This window comes from Amphiura filiformis, chromosome 7 (assembly GCF_039555335.1).
Source record: "Amphiura filiformis chromosome 7, Afil_fr2py, whole genome shotgun sequence".
Lineage (NCBI taxonomy): Eukaryota > Metazoa > Echinodermata > Ophiuroidea > Amphilepidida > Amphiuridae > Amphiura > Amphiura filiformis.
The window spans coordinates 22,680,080-22,703,928 of record NC_092634.1 but is presented as its reverse complement, the minus strand read 5'-3'; the positions used below and the strand labels follow the sequence as shown (position 1 = coordinate 22,703,928).

At 37.8% G+C, this 23,849-nt stretch overlaps 2 protein-coding genes across 3 annotated transcripts in view; both read right to left on the bottom strand.

The window, feature by feature from the left end:
- Nucleotides 1–601: 601 nt before the first annotated feature.
- Nucleotides 602–5,791, bottom strand: LOC140157720 (uncharacterized). Its single transcript, XM_072180963.1, has 3 exons — nucleotides 5,622–5,791; nucleotides 2,792–3,077; nucleotides 602–2,302 (listed from the first exon to the last, which is right to left on the bottom strand). Exons 1-3 carry the CDS (start codon nucleotides 5,789–5,791, stop codon nucleotides 1,904–1,906), a joined length of 855 nt encoding a protein of 284 aa, XP_072037064.1. The 3' UTR covers nucleotides 602–1,903.
- LOC140156890 (GPN-loop GTPase 2-like) overlaps nucleotides 5,234–23,849 on the bottom strand; it is a 51,141-nt gene continuing 32,525 nt past the window's right edge. The window contains exons 1-6 of one of the 2 annotated variants that reach the window (XM_072179908.1): nucleotides 23,817–23,837; nucleotides 20,384–20,827; nucleotides 19,340–19,496; nucleotides 18,104–18,264; nucleotides 12,015–12,145; nucleotides 5,234–5,878 (exon numbers count right to left, since the gene is read on the bottom strand). In XM_072179908.1, coding sequence (XP_072036009.1) covers nucleotides 5,791–5,878; nucleotides 12,015–12,145; nucleotides 18,104–18,264; nucleotides 19,340–19,496; nucleotides 20,384–20,773 — 927 coding nt within the window. In that variant the 5' untranslated portion in view covers nucleotides 20,774–20,827; nucleotides 23,817–23,837 and the 3' untranslated portion in view covers nucleotides 5,234–5,790. Of the gene's footprint in view, nucleotides 5,879–12,014; nucleotides 12,146–18,103; nucleotides 18,265–19,339; nucleotides 19,497–20,383; nucleotides 20,828–23,816; nucleotides 23,838–23,849 lie in introns of those variants that run through there. The other variant, XM_072179907.1, reaches the window with a different exon arrangement.

The following is a 23,849-nucleotide window of genomic DNA, read 5'->3' as shown; positions in this document are numbered from 1 at the left end:
TCATGTCCCACAAAAAATACTGTCGAAACGCAATAAACGCTCATTTTAGATCCCTTAAGTGAGCCATTATAATTGTGCAAAATATGTTGCATTTAATAACTTTTATTATCACTAAAAATCTAATTATATAAACTCTTTATGACCATTTTACCAATGAGAACTTTAATTTTAACATGTTTAATAAACATCAGTATATTAAATTTTGAGTTCAACGGAAAGCGTTCATCATGATTAAATAATAATAACATTTTTTTTTATATCAAAATTCGACTATGGCATAATAATATACTTTTCTAACACGCGTTCCTCTAAATGTCACGGGAAATATTTTCTGTAGGTTCTATTGTTTTATTATGCCCGCAATAGAGTGTATGCAATAAACCAGCCGGAACGGTATAACAATTGAGATGGCAGCCATGTTGGAGGACAGTTCTAAAATAGCTTAAGATGACAGAGGGACAGGTCTCTAGATCGATTCCACATCCATTCATACCTATCACCTGTTTTAATGTATTATCATGCGATTTGCCCCGTGGCACCTTATGGAGGACAGAATTTTATTTAAATGAGGATGACTCTGTCATGAGTGACGTCGTATTGCATACCCTCTATTCGCCAGCGAAGTGTTACATGTAATCCGATTATCACTATGTCCACTGGATCACGGTTTTGAGTTCTGCACCACGATCGAAATGATCGCAACACAAAGTCTATGGTACGTACACAGAGAACCTATTCTTGAGAAGGCACTCTATTCACGTGGTTTCTTTTCCAACGCTAAAAGATCAAGAATTTGGGTGGTTTGCTAGTGAAAAGTGTCCGCACTATCGATTGATTACGTAACTGTTATGAATAATTTATTACATATTAGCTGTATTATCAAAGTAGCCTACTTGGAATAGCAATCCGGTGAGTTCAATGAACGCCCTAAATACCGATGGAGTTTCAATGGCGGTTTTCTCTCAGATGAACAAATACAATATGAGAAGGTTTTTATTTTATTATTTCTTTTATATTGCGCTTTTTGTGGATATAAGGCCTTTTGCAACTAAATAACTTTACCCCTTTTCTAGAAACCACCTTTGCAATCAATTTTGAGCCCATTTTTGTGCACTTCTGTTTGTAACTTTAAAAATCAAAAAGAAAAACTGAAATATCTCATTTACTTTTTTAATTATGAATTTTAAATTAAGACTGGCAAAATGCAAAATGCCATTTTTAATATTTCCGAAGCTAAACCTTTTGTTAATTAAAATTACTTTTTCAAACACAGTGACCCAAAACCAGTTTCTTTTGGTTTAAATAGTTAAAGAACATTCAAGGTTACTATTATACATCAAAAAATTAAAACAAAACCATTTTATATTCATTTTAAGTTCAGATTTCCGGAAATTCTCTAAGATTTCCCAAAAGGGAAATATACGATATCTGCGGAAGTGAAGGTGGTATGAAAGTCAAACAACGACCAAATGTATATTTTAACAATTTCAGCCGCAAGAGGTGGATGTAAGGGCTTTTGCAACTAAGCTCTTCATATGCAGACTTTTGTAATGATCAAGACACCATATGGAACAACAGGGGAATACTTAAATTTTCCCCTGAATATGGACCCAGTATAAAGAAGAAATAAACAAACAAACAAACACCAATTGCTGTTCCTTTGCCGATAAATGCCAGAGATACCATAGCATTTTGAATGCATATTCAGAGTCTGTCCTTTTAGGTCTAATCTGTAGACAGCTTTTGCAGTACCACTCCTTCTTGGGTACTCTCTTTCTTTTAATACATTCCATATGGAACCATTTAATCTTACATTTTGGATCATCGCACCCAATCATCTGACCTCCCTTTTCTTCTTTGCAAATACAATATGGGTACTGTTGCGTGATATCTCTTACTTCACTTACACATGTATAATTCTACGCTCTGTGTCAGTACCTCTGGCAAACAGTGCCTCCACCAAAACAGCTGAAACGTCTGACACCATATTTGAAATGAATTCGTTATCTCTATCAATTCTGAGTACTATGACTGATTTAAGAGTCCATATAACAAGGTCACCGTATTTCACATTGCACACATATATTTGAGTTTGTATTTGTGTATAACATGGATGGCCTTTCTTAATGATATGTTGGCCATCTACTATTTTAAGACACTGGGTGCTGTCTGTGCTCACTTGTACAAAATCACTTTCTTTATGTTTGTATGGGCATTTTACCTCAACTACACCCATACCATGGCACTCACAGTTGACAATTGCATCCGGAGATGCTCCAATGAATGGTTTTTCTTCTTTCAGTCAAAGACCTGTCCTGTGACAATTGGAGGCATTTTGGGTGTCCAAATATTCTTTAAGGGCAACAGATTCGTTCTTCCTTCCCCAATCTACAGCAGCAACTCTGCTGAGGTCTGTTGCTGCTACTCCACAGACTTTTTAAAAGACTTGAAGATGGCTTGTCCATCTTTGTATGGAGGACTTGGTGGACATTCGATGCTGTTATTCTGCCTGCTCGCATCTCATGCCACAGTGTGGAATCGGATTGCTGCATTGTTTTTTCTCTAAGATTTTGTATCTGATCTGAAGTAACTTTTATTGATATTGCTGCAGCATTTACAGCTGTGTCTACATTTTTGTAATTTTCTGGGTCATATAAAGTTCTCATATTCAGTGGTAGCTTCATACCTTCAGGTTCAGCTATGGGAGATGTGCGAGTGAATGGTGTACAGCATTCATCAACAGAACTTAATCCTATACATGTAGGAGCTTTATCGCGTAAGTCAGCTAAGAATTTCTTTTGCTGATCTGTGGATGCTTCCATTGGGGAATTAGTGTTTTGCCATTTTTTTGATATGAGACGCTCTTTGGAAGGCTGTTTGTAGAAATTAATTTGTGAACTGGGGTGGCTTCTACGTTTTTTGTGAATGACTTGTTCCAGAGGCATGGTTGCTCTGTACATGCGGTTCTTGTGTACCCAAGACGAAATGCTGCCTCCACCTTAAATAAAACTGCAGCTACATGGGAACATGATTCATCCAATCTGAAATGAAAGAAGCATGAAGGATAGCCATCAATTTAAATTGCATGTTAAAATCACACATTTTCACAAACAACTCCATAATTAGCAAAATAAGGTATTTCGGCCAAATTCTGAAACACATGGCTGGCCTTATGCAAACTGCAAAACAAACATGCATGGCAGCTCAAATACAAACATGTTTTTGTCTCCCGTATTATTGACGCTGTCGTGCGAGTGTGACTCAAGTATAATATGTAATTTGTACTAAAAAAGGATATAACATTGAATTTGACATCCCAGGTTGATACTGGTTCATCAATGTTATGTGACTATGCCATAATCCAACTGTAATAGTAATGGCAGCTTGGTAAAAGTTTCGCCAGACAAAAAACAGTTAAGCAATCGCAATTCACGAGGCAAGTAAAATCATTCGTTGATCAGACTAGTGTAAATGAGTGCAGCAAACCGGAAGTGATGTGACACGGACCAACAGAATACAAAAATTTCAAAGTTTTTGGGGCCTGAGCCTTCGATCCTAGCAGGATCTTTATCAAAGGCACAGTGACAAGACAACACACAATATATATGCATGTTTGTGTGTTGTCTTGTCACTCTGCTTTTGATAAAGATCCTGCTAGATCGAAGGCTCAAACTCAAAAAACTTTGAAATTTTATAACAAACTATTTTTTTGATAAGTAATTTACAACAGCTCACTTTTTAACGACAAAATATACTAAATAGGCTAACCTTCCTATCACGTCTCATGCTAAATGCATGATTTTCTTTGTATTATTTTATTAAGTCCCAAATGCTATCTTCAGCTGATAACAAAACATTTATAACCTTTATTAAACAAATGCTATCTTGAGTAGATAGCGAAAAACAAAAAAACATCAAAATATACTTTCTATACAGGCGTTCCTCTAAATGTGTGAAATATTTTCTGTATTGTTTTATTAGGTCTGCAATGCTATCTTTAGTAGATGGCGAAAAAACTATGAAGCCAAAACACGCGTATAGCTGTTTGCGAGTTCCGAGAAAATGTTGTAAGTGGGCTCATGATATACTCGCGGTTTCACAGAAGATGCATGTCGCAAAAAGCCTATCATGATTGGCCAATCACGCTGTAATTGCTAGCTTGTGTAGATAATAAACAAACAAACAAACAAACAAACAAACATTATAAATAATTAAAATGACCTTCACGTCTCATACTAAATGCATGATTTTCTTTGTATTATTTTATTAAGTCCCAAATGTTATCTTCAGTAAATTACAAAACATTTATAACCTTTCTGAATTTGTTTGTATTTTATAAACAAATGCTATCTTGAGTAGATAGCAAAAATTAAACAAACATCAAAATATGCTTTCTTTACACGCGTTCCTCTAAATGGGTGAAATATTTTCTGTATTGTTTTATTAAGCCTGCAATGCTATCTTCAGTAGATAGCGAAAAACCATAATGCCAAATCACTTTGCGAACACGCGTATTCACCCCTTGCATGGTTCCACCATATTGGGTAGAGAATTAAAATGATAACAGACATGAAAGAAAGAATTGCATCACTTTACACTATGTTATATGACTGGTTTAATTCCCATCCATGCATGCTGCCAGATCGAGGCTCTACCTTCAAACTTGATGACCATACATTTTGCTGTTGTGTTAGTTGGACAACTGCTCGTTACTGACATGTGTTTTGAGTAGAGTATTGAAGTAAATCCTGTGTGTAATTTTGGGTCATTTTGATGGACAGGATTTTTAAGATATGACCTTGTGATTCACAAGTTGTGAAAAATTTGAGCTCAATATATTATAGGATATAAGCCACTCATTTATGCAAATGAAGCCAGTCGCCTATCTCTCCAACGTGCGACAGGCAGATGATGCTAGACTTGTATCAAGAGTGCAAGATTGAGTATGTACATTGGCTCACTTCAAGTTCGGTAGTAACGTCAATGCTTTTTTGCCATTGCACCGCAAGTGTGCCGACAAACCACCCATGTGCGTGTACGCACTTCGCAATTAACTTTACATGCGCCATTCTATACTGTGGCCAGAAAAATATGCAAATACATCATTACCAAACTTGAGGTGAATCAAATTATAGCGTAATTGTGTTACAATCGTAATCTGTAATCCAACACCTGGAACTAAGTGTGATCGAGCCTAGCAACTGTCAATCAGACAAAATTTTAAGTAAGTCAGTTTCACTATCGAAGCAGTAGCATGCATAGGTATATGCACACACATGTAAATTTTATTCTAAAACCTAAATGCTGGTGAAGTGAATTCACTTTTTATACTGGGATTGAATAGAGGCCCTGCATGCTTTTATCAATTGGCTCCAAACAAAGGATTTGAACCGGTGTCCTTCACCGTAATCTTGGCGCAGTGCAGTCCATTCAATCAAATGTTGTCATCAACCTATATGATCGTAGTGCATTTGTTATGTATGTGAGGCGAGCTGTAGCGGTAGATTGCAATCATGCTTTTATTGAATGCATTTGAGTAGTCTGCCTCTATAGCAAATGTCACAGCCTAATTCCATCCCCTGTTCTTGTGGTACACAAGAGCTGTTGTTGTTGTGACCTACCCACAGCTCTTCTTAGGATGTGTCGGTTGTACACTGAACATCATCGAGTTCTTAAAATAACATCTGAGTAACTCATTACTCTCCTGAAGTTTAGGAAAGCGTTTAGAAGAGCGTTTAGGAGAGTAATCACTCTCACTCGCCTCAAAGTCAATGTCTGGTTCTCCCTTCATCATGTTGCCATTCCTCCATCATCTTCGTCATCTCCATCTCCTCTTCTGTGAGTTTTGTCCATGTATTTTTCTTGAACAGAAGCTGCTGTGATAAAATGTTAAGGAACATGAACTATTACATATTCAAAATGTTTCTGTTTCCTTTATCAGAAACAATACCTTTCATTAAACTGCAAATCCAAAAAGGATTTACTGATAGAATTAGACCTGAAACTGACCATTTGTGAAAAAGAGGAAAATGCTTTAAAAAAAGAGGAAAATAGTGCAAAATCATTCTAAAAAAGCTCAAATTGGGCTGAAAATAACAAATAATCCATAAATTTCAGGAATAAAAAAAGAGGAAATCAACTAAAAAGAGGAGAAGTTTCAGGTCTGTTAATTTTCATCACACATCAACATGTTTGAAAACTGGAAGATTATAATAAAACAATAACATGATAATAAATGTGTGTTGGTGTCCTTTGGACACAGGATGTTGTGATGCGTCTAGTGCTTTAGCGAGGTAGATTAGTTTAGCATGTAGTTTAGTGCTTGCAATTTCTGCTTTCAGCTTCTGCCGCTGGCTAGCCGTAAGGTGAAAAGGGAAGCAGATTGAGTAAGCCTTCCCTGCCAGTACATAGCCTCTCCTACATCAAGACTCTTACAGTGCCTCCCAGCGACAACACACGGTAACTGGGTACCCCACGGACCCAGGCAAAACTGTAAGGGCTCTCGGAGCAGCATTGGGCCCCAGAGATGCGGCGTGCAGGCCCACCGGCGGGTGGACACGCCCTGGCGCGCATCAACCAAGCCCCAGCTATGGGTCAAAGAGCTCCACCTATGGGTAAATAGGCGGAGAGACTGATTTCGTAGCCCAGTAAAGCCATCAGTCTAGGAGTTGGAGCTCTGATATAAAGTCCCCCTTCCAACCCACATTGGGCCAGTGTGGAAGGGTAGGCCCAACTAACCAGCATGACAGACACAAGAAGGCAAAGGCCCCCACAGGGGTCGGCTTCCTGATACACAAAAGCATCGCAGGAAATATAACTGAGGTCAAAGGTATAAATGAACGCCTAGCTCAGCTGACAGTAAAAATAAACAAGAGATACAAGATAAAAGTTATTCAAGTCTACGCTCCAACCTCAACACACAATGATGAAGAGGTGGACAAACTCTATGAGGAAATAACTGAACTACTAAAGAACAGCAAGACTCAATTCACAATAGTAATGGGTGACTTTAATGCCAAAGTTGGAAAAAGAGAGGATGGAGAAGAGTGCACAATTGGTAAATTTGGGAGTGGAGAACGAAATGATAGGGGTGACCGACTCATCAATTCTTAATCAGTAACAAGCTGAAAATAATGAACACTTTTTTCAAAAAGCCAGCAAGTAGGAAATGGACCTGGAGAAGCCCAGATGGAAGCACAAAGAATGAAATTGACTTCATTCTCACAGACAGTCCACACATCATTCAAGACGTAAAGACAGTCAACAAAGTGAACGTAGGTAGTGACCACAGGATATAATGAGCAAGTTAAAAATCAACACCAGACTAGAGAGACATAAATTACTAAGACCAAAGCAGAGCAGCATCAACCTAGAGAAGTTGCAGGAAAAGAGAATAGAATTCCAACTGCAGCTGCAAACCAGTTCAACTTTTGGCAGATGAATGTCCAGAAGAGAGGACTCTAGAATTATGGAATGACCAGATAGTGGAAACAACACAAAAACTGGCCATGGATATTGCAGGAAAGAAACCAAAGACTCGAGAAACAAAGATATCAGATTCGACCAGAACACTCATGGAGAAGAGAAGATCGATGAAAGCAGAGGGAACAAACATACAGCGGGTTGAATATACAGAAACCTGCAAGACAATCAGCAAAAAGCTACGGGAAGATATACGGAGCTACAACACCAAGATGATCAAATCCACAATTGAGGAAAACAAAAGTCTGAAGAAAACATATAAGAAACTAGCGCAGGGGAAACAGAAAATTACAAGCCTCCTCGATAGTAATGGGCAAGAAATCACAGACCAAGACGAAATTCTGAAAAGGATAGAAGAATTCTATGAACAACTATATGCCAGTGACACAGAAACAGATGAACCAGGAGAACCACAAGAAGAAATACCCAATGTCACAAATTGGTAGGTACAGCATGCTGTAAACCAAATGAAGAGAGGAAAGTCTCCTGGACCGGACAATGTGCTCATCGACACAATCAAAGAAGGAGGGGACATCATAACCAAAGAACTAGCAAAGCTGTATACAACATGTATGCAAAACGGGAGAGTGCCACATCAGTGGAAAGAAGCCACTATGATCATTTTGCACAAGAAGGGGGACAAGCGAGACCTAAAGAACTATAGACCCATCAGTCTCCTCTCAAACTTGTACAAGCTGTACACAAGGTTACTAACAAACCGACTTGAAATCATCCTAGACGGAAATCAACCAAGGGAACAGGCAGGCTTCAGGAAAGGCTTTTCAACCATGGATCACATCCACACCATCAACCAACTAAAGGAGAAATGCCAGGAGTATAACATTCCGCTCTGTAGCTTTTATAGATTACGAGAAGGCATTTGATTCTGTTGAAACCAGTTCAGTCCTGAATGCACTCAAAGAACAAGGAATCAACAATGCATACCTGAAAATCTTCAAAGACATCTACTCAGATTGCTACAACACAGTCAAAATGCACAAAGACAGTGACAGAATTATGATAAAGAAGGGCGTGCGTCAGGGGGACACTATCTCACGAAGCTTTTACAGCCACCCTAGAAGGAATTTTCAAAACACTCGACTGGAGCAAGAAAGGAATCAACATAAACGGAGAGCACATGAGCCACTTAAGCTTTGCAGATGACATTGTCACAATATCAAGCAACTTAAATGAACTTGAGACAATGTTGCAAGAGTTGGATGAGGCAAGCAGGGTAACCGGATTAAAAATGAATAGGAAGAAAACAAAGGTCATGAAAGGATTAGAAACAGTCCCAAAGACAGTGAAAGTAAAAGGGGTTGAAATTGAGCAGGTCGAGGAATATGTATATCTTGGACAACGCTTCTCTCTTGAAAAAAAAAACCAAGACTCTGAAATTCAAGGAGAATTAAAGCCGGGTGGCAAGCTTTTGGAAGATACAGCACCATCATGAAAGGCATTCTTCCAATATGCCTTAAACGAAAGGTCTACAACCAATGCATCCTCCCAGCTATTTCATATGGGGCAGAATCATGGACCTTAACATCAAAAATGGAAAGAAAACTAGCAGCAGCCCAGCACAACATGGAGAGAAGTATATTAAACATCACCTACAAGGACAGGAAAACAAACAAATGGATCAGGAGCAGACCCAAGTTCAAGACATCTTGGAAACCATCAAAAGCAGAAAATGGACCTGGGCCGCCATATCAGCCGCAGACAAGACAATCGTTGGAGCTCAACACTCACACATTGGACACCTTATGGGAGGAAGCGAAATAGAGGACGCCAACGGAAGCGATGGAGGGACGAGCTGCAAAACTACTGGGGAGAAGTGAACTGGTACCAACAAGCACAAAACAGAGACACATGGAGACATCATGCTGAGGCCTTCATCCTGCAGTGGATTGATAATGGCTGAAAAAGTAAAAAAAAAGTAAAGTAAATTACAACTCCTCTCACACACTCACACACAAAAATCAATCACATGACAATGCAGAATTAAGTCAACAGCTATACATGTAAGTTTGACATGGTGTGTTGAGTGAGGTATCAAAATGTACATTGCAAATTTTCCCATCCATTGAATAGCCCCTGGTTCATTGAAAATACCCTCTGGTTCCCTGTAAAACCCTGTAAACCAGAGGCTATTTTGTTTTACAAAGTAGCTCCTGGTCCGGCACTTCTTATTTCCCAGCTTGTGTGTTGCCCCTGGTTTTGTACCATTAAGTCCATCATCATTTTGGTCATTTAAAGGGTCATTTCTTATATGTATTTGAATGCATTGGTTTCCATGAAATTGAAAATCATTCACATTCATAGAAGTAAAAAAAATTACCACTTTTTACCAGTCAAAACAGAATTTAACCACTCTGCATCTAAATTAACAGTATGGCCAGTCACTATCTGCAACATGTTATTCCTTTAAAAGGCAGGTCAGAGGGGAGCATGACCTACTAAAATATTGAAACAAATAAAGCTGACACAAAAAGGAATGGTATGAGTTCTACAAAGGAGATCCCAAGGCTTGATATAAGGGGTGTCATTTCTGCCCCATGCGCATGATTTTCTCAAGAGGGGAAATGCCCCAAACTTTTGTTTTGATATATTATTGGCTTAACTTAAGGGATCTGGAATGAGCTTTTTGACCATTTCGACAGTATTTTTTGTGGGACATGAGAGCACATCAGACATATCGAATAGCATTCTGAATACGAAGAATGTCTTTCTGATATCAAATAATTTTCATTTTTGAAATTCACGATATAATACAAATTTTATGACAAATTATTAAAATTTGACATTTTTCACATTTTGATATATAACAGTCCTCGAAGTAAATTTTATAAATCTAATGATATATTTTTTAAAAGTGTATGTAGCTGGGAGGAAAAGCCGATGATCAATTGAAAATTTTGACATTTCATATTGAAGATATGGCTTTTTTCCCCCAAAAGACCTAATTTTTTCTGGTGTTTTGGGAAAAAAATCCATATCTTCAATACGAAAGGTCAAAATTGTCAATTGATCGTCGGCTTTTCATCCCACCTACATACACTTTAAGTATAAATCATCAGATTTATAAAGTTTACTTCGAGTACTGTTAAATATCAAAAATATAATTTTTAATCATTTGCCATAAAATGTGTATTACATTGCGAATTTCAAAAATTCAAAATTATTTGATATCAGAAGGATATTCTTCATATTCAGAATGCAATTCGATATGTCTGATGTGCTCCAATGTCCCACAATAAATACTGTCCAAACGTTCATACCCCATCCCTTAAGAACTGCAAGACTGATGTGTTTATTGACTCCCTTGACTCGTTTCTTATAAGATCAAGGTATTAATATTAACAAGTACCCCCAATTTGAGAGTTAAAGCCATATTGTAACATTTGCTGAGGAGGGAACCTCCCTTCAAATTTTGTCAAAATTCTAATTTTTTACATGATTGTAATACACTTTAGCCCCAACTCCTTCTCTGCATTTTGCCTAAATGGAAGGGATGGAAGGAAGGAAGGAAGGAAGGAAGGAGTGAATGTTCTTAGTCATCCAGTAGTTTCAAACAGAGTTTTGGAATTAAATCTAATACTGGAACTTACTTTTTGCAACTATTGCTACGTTGCGTCTGGAACCGTCTATCACATGACCAGTCCAATGGGTCAGTTGCCTGATGAAGTCTGGTGGTTCCAGACGCAACGTAGCAGTAGTTGCAAAAAGCAAGTTTCAGTATTAGATTTAATTCCAAAACTCTGAAGGAAGGAAGGATTGAAGGAAGGAAGGAAGGAAGGAAGGAGATGAAGAGAAAAGTGAATGTTTGTCTTGGCCAACTTTTTCATGCATATATTTAGTTTGACAGGATTGCACAACCGGATCATGTTGGATGATGCAACTTTAAATTTGACATGACCTTTGACCTCAAATGACATAGACAGAGTATTTTATTTGGGATGCTTTTTCACTTATAAAATATGAAAGCCTTGATCAATTTTAGCAAAAGAGGTGTCATTTTAAAGCTTGCAAAATGCTTTCAAAGCAGAAATTACTGAACTCATAATTGATTTCACCTGCAAAGTCTCCCTTTTGATGTGCTGTATCACAAATGTGCACGTGCAGCTTCAGGGTTTGTACATGCAGTTATTTAAAGGAGGATTTTGTGATCCTAGCATCCTCTTTTTATGACATTTTCCAGTAGATATCCATGAAAAAAGCTTATTCCTAAAATTTCTGTTGATTCCAATTTTGCGTTTGCGAGTTATGCATGATTATGTGTATTACACTGCTCCATAGGCCACTGTTGCAATTTCGTTCTGGTATACCAGAACAAATTTGATGATAATTTTGCCAAACGAATTAATCTGCAAGAAATTTTTGGTACATAAACATTATGTAGCTTGAGGTTTGCAGTGGTATGAAAATCTCAACTTTTTTTGAGAAAAGTGGGGGGATGAGGCTGTGGATCACGAAATGCCCTTTTAACACGCTACATTACCATGTCACTATCACTTGAAGAATAAAAAGGATATTTGAAGTACTCAAAGTCAGCTCCCACAGCACAAGACATGAGTGCATTCATGTTTCTATCTTCTAAATCACCAAACACATATCCATTAGCTTTGTCTACCAGCTTCATCACACCAAGAATGCTTTCTTTGTCCTGAGGAGAAACAGATGAACAAATTCAATACAGAGTTAGATAATAATGCAAATTTACAGGAACATTTGAGATTTTCTGCAAAAATATTATGTTGTATACTTCCTCCATAAAATAGATTTATTAATTAATATGATTATCAATTCTTGTCATTGTCAATATCCATCATAATTCATTCCAATGAATTTCTCAGAGGTTATCCACTTTACTCATGTGTGACTTCTAACAAAAGGCGCCGATTCCTGTAGTATTCCTCATTCAAACCAATTAAATGCACAACCTCGGAGTTACCTGCATTACTTTGGCGGGCTATTTTGAAACAGTCATGGTTGCACATGCAGGTACTTCTTTTGAAAGTCCTAAACAAGGTATAGCAGTCGTTGATAGGATATGCAGCTTATAGAAAACAGATAACCTCTATTGTCTGAGATTTCCTTCCAGGGGTGTAGCAAGAGCCTCAGGGGCCCATGGACAAGGAGCAGTGTGGGGCCCTTTTAATATCTCCTTTATCAGCCCTATCCCTAACCCATATAGTGTTAAGTCTATTTACAATTCTCTCCACAAAGTAAATAATACCATCACACAAGATTCATTCCTCTAACACGTCTGAAGCCAATGGCATAGATTTATTTTTGACATGGGGATGGGGTTGGACAACAATTCTTGAAGTATAGTGAAACCAGCACCTTTTGGTGCCAGAATATGTTTATATTACACATGGGCACGAACCGCGCAAAATGTTTGCCATATTGAAGCTAAAATGGTGATAATATGGCGCAAAAGTGGAACAAACTCGCACGAAGAGCACAAAAATTGTACTTTTAGGCTAAAACAGCGAAATATGAGGTTAATTTTGGTCATAAACCCACATCCAGGCGTCAACATTACTTTATTATGTTTGCATTTTTGTTACTTGACATAGTCACTGCACGTTGGAGAGTGTAGCAGTAGGCATCAAGTGGGGGTGAGGGAGTAGTTCCCCTTCAAAGTTCGGAGAAATTTAAAAATCGCGCGTTAAAATCACTCATTTTGGTGACACATTTCTGACTTCACATAGACTTCTTTTAGGGGAGGTATTATGCGGACAGGCCAATTGGGGGGGGAGCAAGTTGTGAATGATGGGAGAGACATCTTTTAGGGGAAGTATATTATGCGGACCAGCCAGGTGGGAGGGGGACAAGTTATGAATGATGGCGGAGACACAATTTCAGTCTATAAGTTTAGCTTTGAGTCGCACATTTTAGAACAACTGGTTTATGCAATATATATATAATCAACCGGAAAGGTATAACAATTGAAATGGCAGCCATGTTGGGGACTGTTCTAAGGTGACAGAGGGACAGGTCTCTGGTTCGATTCCACAACCATTCATACCTATCCGGGATACCTATCACCTGTTTTATTGTATTATCATACCAATGGCCGTCACATGTGGTACCCTACGGAGGCCAGTATTTTATTTAAATGACAGAGGTGTAAGTGAGGTAACGATCCACTCCCTGAAAAACATGCGAGCCAAAGGCGAGCACCTCGCCAAATTTCCGGAAGTGCAAGGGGGCTTGTCCGGGGAATAGGCTGCAGGGTATCACCCCCCTCAAAAAAAATTTTGGCTCTTTTTATGACGAATTATCATCATCCAATCCCGGAAATTAAAAATTTTTACATTTTTTTTTTTACATTTCAGGATTTTTTTTTATTTTGGCCACATTTCTGGAATTCCGGTCTTCCTCGGGTCCCTATGAAGCAGCTTTATATTTTTGACAATCGCAGCTTGTCTCAATGAACCAATTACAAATATTTTCCTTGCATTCGTCACTTGTGCCATGTAAATCCATCCAATAAGCTTTGGATTTTCTGATCTTAACCAAGTTAACATAATAGGTTCTATCTTTTTAACTTTATTAAAGAAAAGTTATATTATAAGTTTATTTGTTCAGGTTTTAACTTTTGTTCAGGTTTTATTTATCGTTATCTATTGCCCTTTTTGTTTAGTTGTGTATATTTGACTCTTGTTTTCACTTTCCAATGACAAGGACTGCCTTGCAAATGGCTATTTTATACCCGGATTTTATAGCTGCAATTAATATGATAATGATTCCGGAAAAACCAAGTGAATAAGTTATGAAAGTATAATGGGAGCATTACTTGATCTAAATTACAACCGATAACAAAGGGTTCTATTTATGACAAAGGGGCTGCCTGGCAAATGGCTATTTCATAGCTGCAATTATAATAATTCAGGAAATATCAAGTGCACAAGACTAGTTATGAAAGTTTGCCTGGATAATTATACATGATAATGGGAGGATTACTAAATAAATTACAGCGGAGGAACAAAGGGTTCTTCTACTATGACAAATTGACTGTCTGGCTTTTTTATAGCTGCAATTATATTAAAATAGTCCAGAAATCGTTTTCCTTATTGTATTACTCTTTGATGATTTTTGATGTAATGTGCAATTATAGAATGTTTTATGTTGTTTTTATTCTGTATTATAGGCGCTGGGTAAATAGCAGCTATTTTATAGCTGCAATTAATTAGAAATATGAAGTAAACAAATTATGAAAGTATTCCTGTATGGTAATTATATATAAATGGGAGCAGTCACTTGATCTAAATTACAGCAGAGGACCATGGTTTATTAATGACAAAGGGACTGCCTTGAAAATATAATTATAGCTGCAATAATGTTACAGAAATATCAAGTAAACAAGTTATGAATATGATGTTCTAACCTTTAATAAATGTCTGTAATTAATTTTACTAGAAAAAATAAATCGTTATTCTCCCTCTGTGCTCTATTGTACCTCTATTCTTTATCCTGTGTCTTCTTTATCCTGTGTCTTGCATTTTCCTCTATCTGGAACAATTTCATTATTTTTTGTCTGATGTAGGCCTACTCAAGACCAACATACAAGGAACAAGTTAAATCTCTCGGCGTCATATTTTTTTGGCGGAGGTACCAATTTGTTATCACCTTGAAACTCAAAGAAAGTCATGCCTTGTACATCGTGAATGTTTAAACTCAAGTAGTCCTAATTTAAAAGTATGGTTTCAGCTTTCTTCTTATTCACCACGGCAGTCAGGAGGATATTAATTTTTTTTTTAGAAATCGGAACGTAAACAAAAAACAAGCCTCTATGATCATTAGCATCAACATGAATCCATGAAACGCAATCACCAGAATTTGTCGGCTATAATACACAGGTTACAGATTTGGAGCATTTGGGCCTGATTTAGGCAAATTTTGGTGCTTCATTGTGAAAAATTGTTCTACTGATGGGTTGGCACATCCTCGTACAAAAAACAAAAAAAACAAAAACAAACAGAAAACAAAACAAACAAACAAAACCGAATACCCTCTGGTTCCCACATACCAGCTTGAAACCCTAATTCCACATCTGGAGGGCCCATGGTACTTTGTAAAAGTTCAACAACCTTTTCCCACCAAATAAGGAAGCTGTTGAAATGCCTCTCTAGCCTATAAGTACTGTATCTCTGCCAAATAGAGCATTTAATTTAACATTACTTTAGTATTTGATGGGCCAGTTTGCGCAAACTGTGCAAAATTGACCCAATTTTAATTTATTTGGCCCCAAAACACGGTGTTTTTTGGGCTAAAATGTAAGATGCACAGGGCAATTATTGCTTCCGTTTTTCTTGGGGACGTCCCATGGAAAAAATTAGGGAGACGTGTTACCACCCTCACCCCCAGCATCCGCCGCCTATGATGCACATTACACATTTTGGTCAAGTCTGTCCCGGTATTTGAGCAGCGGGGAACTTGCACCCTCCCCTGCCCCCGTTGGAACGCCTCTGCTCTGCTCTCGTTCCGAGGCATTCCCTCAAAATGCAAGAAAAAGTGGCACTGTCGGCGTCGCCGGAAAAGTTGACTACACCAGAGGCGGCGCGTAGTATGAGGCAGTTTTTGGTTGAATAAAAACAAGTATTGCATAAGATTTGCGACTCGATCTTACTTCGTGGCAGAACTTTATTTCCTGGTCATTTGACTGGTTGAAGCTTGAATGGTAAAAAAAAAAATTTTAATATTTTTAATTCTCACTCCACGTATTTTTAATTTCACTGCACAAACGTTAAAATAGCCCCTGACCACAACATTACATATACTTTTATACAGTAATTAACTGAACAGAAGTCATAATCAGGAAAATATACAGCATTTATAAGGGGCTGTGCAATAATTATGAGCCCTGGGGAGGGTAAAATTGGGGGGATGCCATTTTTGACCAGCCGAGCAGAGGGGGGCAAGCGATTTTTGGCACACATTCATGGGGCGCCTTTTAAATAAACCGTTCTAAAAAGGCTTAGGAAAACAGTAAGGAATATAACGCATCATATATCTGGACCATTTACGGTTTGCAAATTGGGATCCCAAAATTTGGCATGTGTAAGGTGGGGGGGGGGGGACAAAGATTTTTTTGGGGCAGGGGGGGCTAGAGATTTTGGAGAACCGTTCTGAAAATTTACCCCCCCCCCGGGCTCATAATTATTGCACAGCCCCTGATTGCATTGACCCTCAACTGCCTTACGGCGAATCTTACACAGGGCCCATGAAGATCTGGTACGTTAATTAATATATAAGTAGTCAATATAATTGACAATTTACAATTTCAGTCATCAAGGCTGTGCTTTCATTAAAATCTGAATCTAAATCCCAAGTATAATTATTAAGCCAGGGCCCCACGCTAAAAGAATATGTGGTCTTCTTTTCTTTCTTTTCCCTTTCATTTAATTTTTTGCTCAGTTTGCTCGAGGCCCCTCGAACCCTCTGTCCTCTCGTTTGCTACCCCCCTGTTTCCTTCATTAATCTCCTTGAGTTTATGCAATTGCTGTTGGGTCACAAGTTGCTCTCATAAGCTTATGATATTTTAGGCATGCAAGAGCTTTCCTAAAAAAGCTGCCCTAAACTTTTTAGGAGGGTGATCATGTGATGTGTATCTCACCTGCAATTTGTAAAACCCAGTAATGCTCAATTTAAATTACTCTCCTGACAACTGAACTCCCATATAGGGGAGTTAGGGGTGGTGCAATAATTACGTGTACCCCCGGGGTGGTGAATTATAGGGGGGGGCAAAGATTTTTGGCAGGCCAGAAGGGGGGGGCAAGCATTTTTGGCAGGTCAAAGGGGGGTCAAGCAATTTTGGCAGGTCGAAAGGGGGGCAAGCAATTTTTGGCACAGATATTTTGGGTACCGTTTCTATATTACGCCCTAAAAGGCGTGAGGAAAACATTAGGAACACATTCAAATATGCAAAATTTCCTGCTCGCTGCGCTCGCATTATATGATAAGACAATTTAAGGTTTTAAATTCGGGTTCCCCAAAATCTTGCATGTGTAAGGGGGGGGGGGGGGGGGCAAAGATTTTTGGCCCGTCAAAAGGGGGGGGGCAAAGGGTTTTTTGGCACGCCGAAAGGGGGGCAAGCAATTTTTGGCACGGCCAAAGTGGAGGGGCAAGCGATTTTTGGCAGACCATTTTGAGAATTCACCCCCAGGGGTACACATAATTATTGCACCACCCCTTAGTTTGACGAACAACTGACCCTTCCTGCCGGGACGCATGTTACCAGAAACACATATAATATACATGTATGTATATATTTTTGTCTGCTGTGATTTTTGTCCAGCCAAAACATACACAGGAATGTTATGTGTAACTTGCCTACAATTTTTCAAACAAAAAGCCTACTTCATATCTTTTGTTTTGAGAGCTGCCGGGATGTCAATAAGAACCACGGTGAATTTTAGTGAAATTTAGGAGGTGAAAATTAGCATTTCAGAGGAGCCCTGATACTGAATCTCACTGGAAATCCATTGGAAACAGGGGGTCAAATTTTACCACTTGTCGCATCAAATCTGAACTTCCTTCATCAATATATTCCCTTGAGAAACAATCATTTGTGTTTTATTCAATAATTTTATCAAATCTTTTCTCTACTCACCTGAATGTTAAGTGTTGCAAAGGAAACCAAACTGTAGTCTTGTATGACGCCTACTAGAGCTTCATTCATTTTCTTGAACTTCTTCAGAAAAGGGTCACCTTCTAGGTGCTGCAGCAAGTACTGTAGGTCTAGTACTTCCGTGAAATAATCTAAATTGAAAGCTATTCAAACAACAGATAAAGGATGAACTTAATAATAATATAACTTACAACGCATGTAGTTTGTTTTGAGGATTAACTAATTGTGTATCCTACAGCCTTATCAATATACAATATGTTCATGTACATAAGGCAAAAAAAAAATTGTTTGTTTGTCCATAGAGGCTTATGAAAAAGTTGGGTCGGTAGGTAGGTTTGGATTTTTTTTTTTTTTTTAATTTTGAAGACTGGTAAATAAGTCAAAACACACAGCACTTTACTGGTTTAACTCTTGAGATGGTTCTGCATGTTATACTGTTCATTTTCTTAACATTTTCTTTCTTTAAATTTATACTGACCACTGTTTTATACGATGTCCCATCGATGCCAAAAAAAAAAAAAATCAAAAATCAAAAAAAAAAAATTTCCAAAAAAAAAAAAAAAAAAAAAAAGACACGGACTCGGGACCAGGGTACACGGTCGGTCGGATGTGGACAAACAAACAATTTTTTTTTTTTTTTTTTTTTGACTTCATCAGATATATTCAGTTCCAAATGCACTTGCAAGAATTATCTCCAAAGGGAATTTAAATCCCCAAAGGGAATGCACATCTAGTTTGTGTGTGGATTCCCCTTCCACATTCTTAAGCACCCAGTTGAACCCCAACAGGCATGGGGTAAATGTAATTATGTAACACGTGTCATCAGTGAATGCCAATACACCATTATAATTTTGTTTTCAATTTTCACCTGTTTAGATTCCTTCTGTCATTAATGACCCACACTTTACATGTAACACCTTTAGACACTGAAATAATATCACAACCCAGTGGGCTATCCCAATATATCCATGTTATCAATGCCCATATCAAACAGGGCAAAGATGTTCTGTTTCTTGTGTTTAATCTTCTTCTTCACCCTTCTCCCCTCTTCATTATACAATGCTTCATGTGGTTGCTTTGCCCCTAATGAACTATTGGTCATGAACTATATACATGTAGGCGCATTAGGGTCCATAATTAGAAGACTGATGGCCTGTGGTTCCCAGTTTAACAAAGTAGTGAAATTCTAGATCAAAATTACAAAATTGACCTTCTTACCTAATTTTCCATATGACTCTATAAGATCTACTTTAGACAGCACATTAACATGTGGTAATTCCATCTGTAGCATAGTAGAGAGTGAGGTCAGAAGTACTGCTATAAACTTGGATGGATCGCTACAATAATGAGAGTCTACCAAATGAACTGCTACCAGCTGTGAAAGAAGAAATTTGGAAAATGACCAATTAGGACATCATTCAAATCCTAATGGTTAGAGTTATGATTAGGATTAGAGTACATGTATATTAAGGTTAGGGCTAGTGTCAAATAACAGAATTAGACTTATACATTGTTAGGTTTTGGGTTAGGGTTATGTTTAGGGTTAGGATTAGGATTAGGGCTTAGGTTATATGTTTGGGTTATGTTTAGGGTAATGATTAGGGCATATAATGTCCCTTTAGGGTTTTTGGAAAATAATGTCCCATTGGACTATCAACCTACATAACCTCACAAACACCTATTCTGTGCGACATCAAGTAAGTCCAAGTGTTCCTAAATTAGATTTAAATGGTTTTTTTTACAAGATTATGAATTTTACAATTTTCCCAAGAATTAATTCAACAAGAACAATGCTGTGATTGGGCTACAAAAATTAAGTTTCAATTTGTAACCATGATCTTGAATAAAGAATATCAATGGTAAAATTACTACTTACATTAAACTAGGAATTTAATAGCTGATCATGTTGGAAACTCCTGAGCTGTTTTCCTACTTTTCTGATTTACTACACATATTTATTGTTGAAAATTTAATCAGTATGAACCATCAAGAGGCTATTCATTCAAAACATAATCAGTATCGTACATCAAGATTGCAATTTAGAATCAAATTCTCAAAAGTAGGCATCGCTAGATGCACAATCAGAGAATTCTGGTATCAAACAATTGCTGATATTGGTATTGGGATCACCTTCATGTGTCATGTTTTAAAATGGACATTTCTAAACGGCCAAAATATGTTCATGTACAATGTATAGGGAGTGATTATTCAAGTATCATCAAAAAAAGTTATTCATCATCTTCAAAGAAAACAACTGTTTACCTTAAAGTTCCATTTGGTTAGCTGTGTTACAATATTCTTCACAGAGTTATGATGTGTGTATAATTCCACCTGTCCTGGGCAATCAATTAACATATAATGATCTTGATACTTGGCCAATTGTCCTTGCAACCAATCTAAATTCTTTTCTAGATATTCCATACAATATACAAGCCCTCCATTTGGTCCCAGTTTGAGTTTATCCATCACATCATCGACCGTGATCAGGTCGGAGACATCCACCGCTGCTTCGTAAGGAAGGACATCATTAGCAGGATCCAGGTTCACTATGGCCACTTTTCGTCCAATTTTGGTGAGGAATTCTTTCATGCCATTGCAATAGGTGGTTTTGCCAGAGCCAGGTGGTCCAATTACAATCTGTGCAAAGGCCATTGGTGGTGTGGTGAATATTGATTGGTTGATGAAGGCAGATACTCAGGCTAGCTCCTATGAAATTGATACAAAATGTTCAATTAAATACATGTATTTCAAATTATCTTTCAGTTCACTGCACTGGTTGGGTAAGTGTACATGTATTCTGTGATTTCCTTACTCATGCTAACTTTAGCCCCATTTTTGAACCACAAATTCTGTAAAATCATGTAGCTAATTCCTATAGACTTCTCTGTTCTGTATTCCACTTGACCGTCATACAGTACTCATGAGGTATTCATGCTAGAGTTGTTTTAAAACTGCATATATTATAGCACATTATGTGGTAATTTTATATGTGTAATGCTTGTTAGTGAACCATCACTGAACTAGTCTTAGTCCATAACGGTTGCTTAAAAACAGTGAAAATTACGTGCATGCTCACTTGCTCAGTACGCAAATACAACAACGTGATTGAGTATAATAAATGCATCTTTAGAAATGACCAATGAATGTGTTTTCTCAAGTGGGTTTTATTAGCAACCAGACACACATTAATTTTGTGTTGGTTCGATCAAGCATTGAACTTGAAGCAGGCATGGCTTTGCTTGAAAACAGCTGAAGTAGAACAAAAAAAGCTGTAAAACAGCGTGAAATTGGCAAAAAAGACCAAAAATTGGGCTGAAAATAAATAAAAATGTGTAAATTTGAACAGTCAAAAAGCTGAATTCAGCTGATTAGCTGAAAAATCTCATGCCTGTTGAAGTGCTTCAACTTTTGTACTGGATAGTTCAATCCCGCATGCTCTACCAGTTTTTCAATGTTTTACTTGTTTTAAAGTGCCTCTGGTCTTACATTGTACACAGGGTTTCAGAGAAGAACGGTAGTCCTTGCTCCGATTCACATTTAGACGCATTAATCGGCCAATCAGATATTACCGCATCTGCTCTTATGATTGTCGGTCAATTAAATCAGCCAATCAGAACCTCACTTACGTGTTTACGCCCCAGCTTAAGTGAAAAGATTTTTGGCAAGCCGAAAGGGGGGGGGCAAGCAATTTTTGGCCAGCTGAGAGGGGGGGGGAAGCGCCTTTTAAATAAAACGCTCTAAAAAGGCTTAGGAAAACAGTACGGAAACGCTTTAGTATACACAGTTTTGCCTTGTTTTGCCATGTATTATTCAAGTTGCTGCTGTATATATATTTTTGTTAGTGTGTGGGAGGCTCATGGATGTTTACATCGATGAGTCTCTTACACACCAGGCTCTCCACAGGCATCTCCATCTTTGGATGGAGATGGTTGTGTATAGTTTATTTTGGTTTCAGTGTGCTTTTGCTATATGATATTAATAGTGTCATTTATTTGTCATGTAAAATTGTAGTTTCAAAATGTGTGGTATTTTATTTGATGAGAATAATGTATTATTTAGTGTGGTCATAATATTACATTGGTTATTTGGTTTTTTTGCATTGATTATGTTCAAGGGGTATGGGAGGCCCACGGATTGGCTCTTATGCTACATCGGTGGGTCTCTCATGCTTCTTGCATAGACATCCCCGCCCATCCTTTGGATGGAGTAGGTTTTTATTTTTGCTTGAGTTTAGATTGGTTATGCCATGTATTTCTGCTGTTGAGTATAATTTTGTTTGTGTGTGGGAGGCTCATGGATGTGTTTACATCGATGAGTCTCTCACACAGTCTACACTGGCATCTCCATCTTTGGATGGAGATGGTTGTGTACCTTTTTTGAGATTATTAGTGTCATTTTTATTATGTTAAACTGTATTTTATCTTGTATTGATGTATTGATGATGCCGGTGTGAGGTGCACCGACAGTCCCCCTGGGGATTTTGTCGGTGGGCCTCTCACTGGTGTTATTCTTGCCATTCTAATGTTGTTTGCTTGCAGCTGGTCTGCTGTTTTATGCATATTATTGTTTGTATAATTCTTAAGGGGGTACTACACCCCTGTGGTAAATTTGTGACAATTTTTGCATTTTTCTCAAAAATTAATAACAAACTGATAACAAAACTTATTTATATTATTGGGGCAAGGAATCCAATTACTACACTGAAATTTCAGTGACTCAAGACAAGCGGTTCAGTATATATGATAGGAAATGAGGTACACCCTAGCGGTACCTTATTTCTTATCATAAATAACAAACCGCTTGTCTTGGGTCACTGAAATGCCAGTGTAGTAATTGATTCCTTGCCCTATAATATACATAACTTTTGTTACCACTGTGTTATTAGTTTTTGAGAAAATGCAAAATTGATGAAAATTTATCTAGGGGTGTAGTACCCCCTTAAGTTAAAATCATTTACTGTAAATTAAGTTTGGTAGTTTTTAATTCTGTAAAGCGCATTGAGGAATCTGAGATTCACAATGCGCTATATAAATGCTGTTTTATTATTATTATTATTATTATTTCCTGCTCGCTGCGCTCGCAACACATCTAGACCATTTAGGTTTGAAAATTGGGATCCCAAAAATTTGGCATGTGTAAAGGGGGGGGCAAAGATTTTTTGGCAAGCCGAGAGGGGGGACCAAGCGATTTTTGGCAGGCCGAGGGGAGGGCTAGCGATTTTTGGTGTGACATTCGGAAATTTTACCCCCGGGGCTCAGAATTATTGCACAGCCCCTTATGCACACATGCCCAAATTTTTTACCCCTCCCCCCCTCTTACGCACATTTTGTGCATAACTTAAAATGGTGAAAATTATGGACGACCCCTAACATACAAATAAATAATTGTGACGTCATCAAGTGTCATGTCACCTGATCAGGTTGGTCCTTAGCCGTTTCCAAGAAAACGTCAGAGCTAACAACATCGGTTGATGACGAGGCAGCCCGGGCGAGGAAGTTCCTCGAAAGCGCTCCCGGTAAGTGAAATAAACAAGTACTAAATTTATAACCACTACGTATGAATCTGCAATTCTATAAATAATTGTGGTTTTTTAATATATCATAAATCTCTTCCTGTTGATTTTCAGGGATTTTCTTTGCAGTAGGAGCATGGTATATGGGTTAATAATGAATTATTATTGAATACATGTACCTACTCAATTCTCTGTCTCGCACTTTTTGATCTGCTC

Bases quoted from the DNA above. Each gene is read 5' to 3' on its own strand.
- LOC140157720 (XM_072180963.1), bottom strand. From the start codon at position 5,791: ATGAAGGGAGAACCAGACATTGACTTTGAGGCGAGTGAGAGTGATTAC. The intron at 3,078-5,621 runs GTAGGTCACAAC...ACATGCAATTTA, and splicing joins CATCCTAAGAAGAGCTGTGG to AATTGATGGCTATCCTTCAT. The intron at 2,303-2,791 runs TCTTAGCTGACT...ACAGGTCTTTGA, and splicing joins CACAGATCAGCAAAAGAAAT to CTGAAAGAAGAAAAACCATT.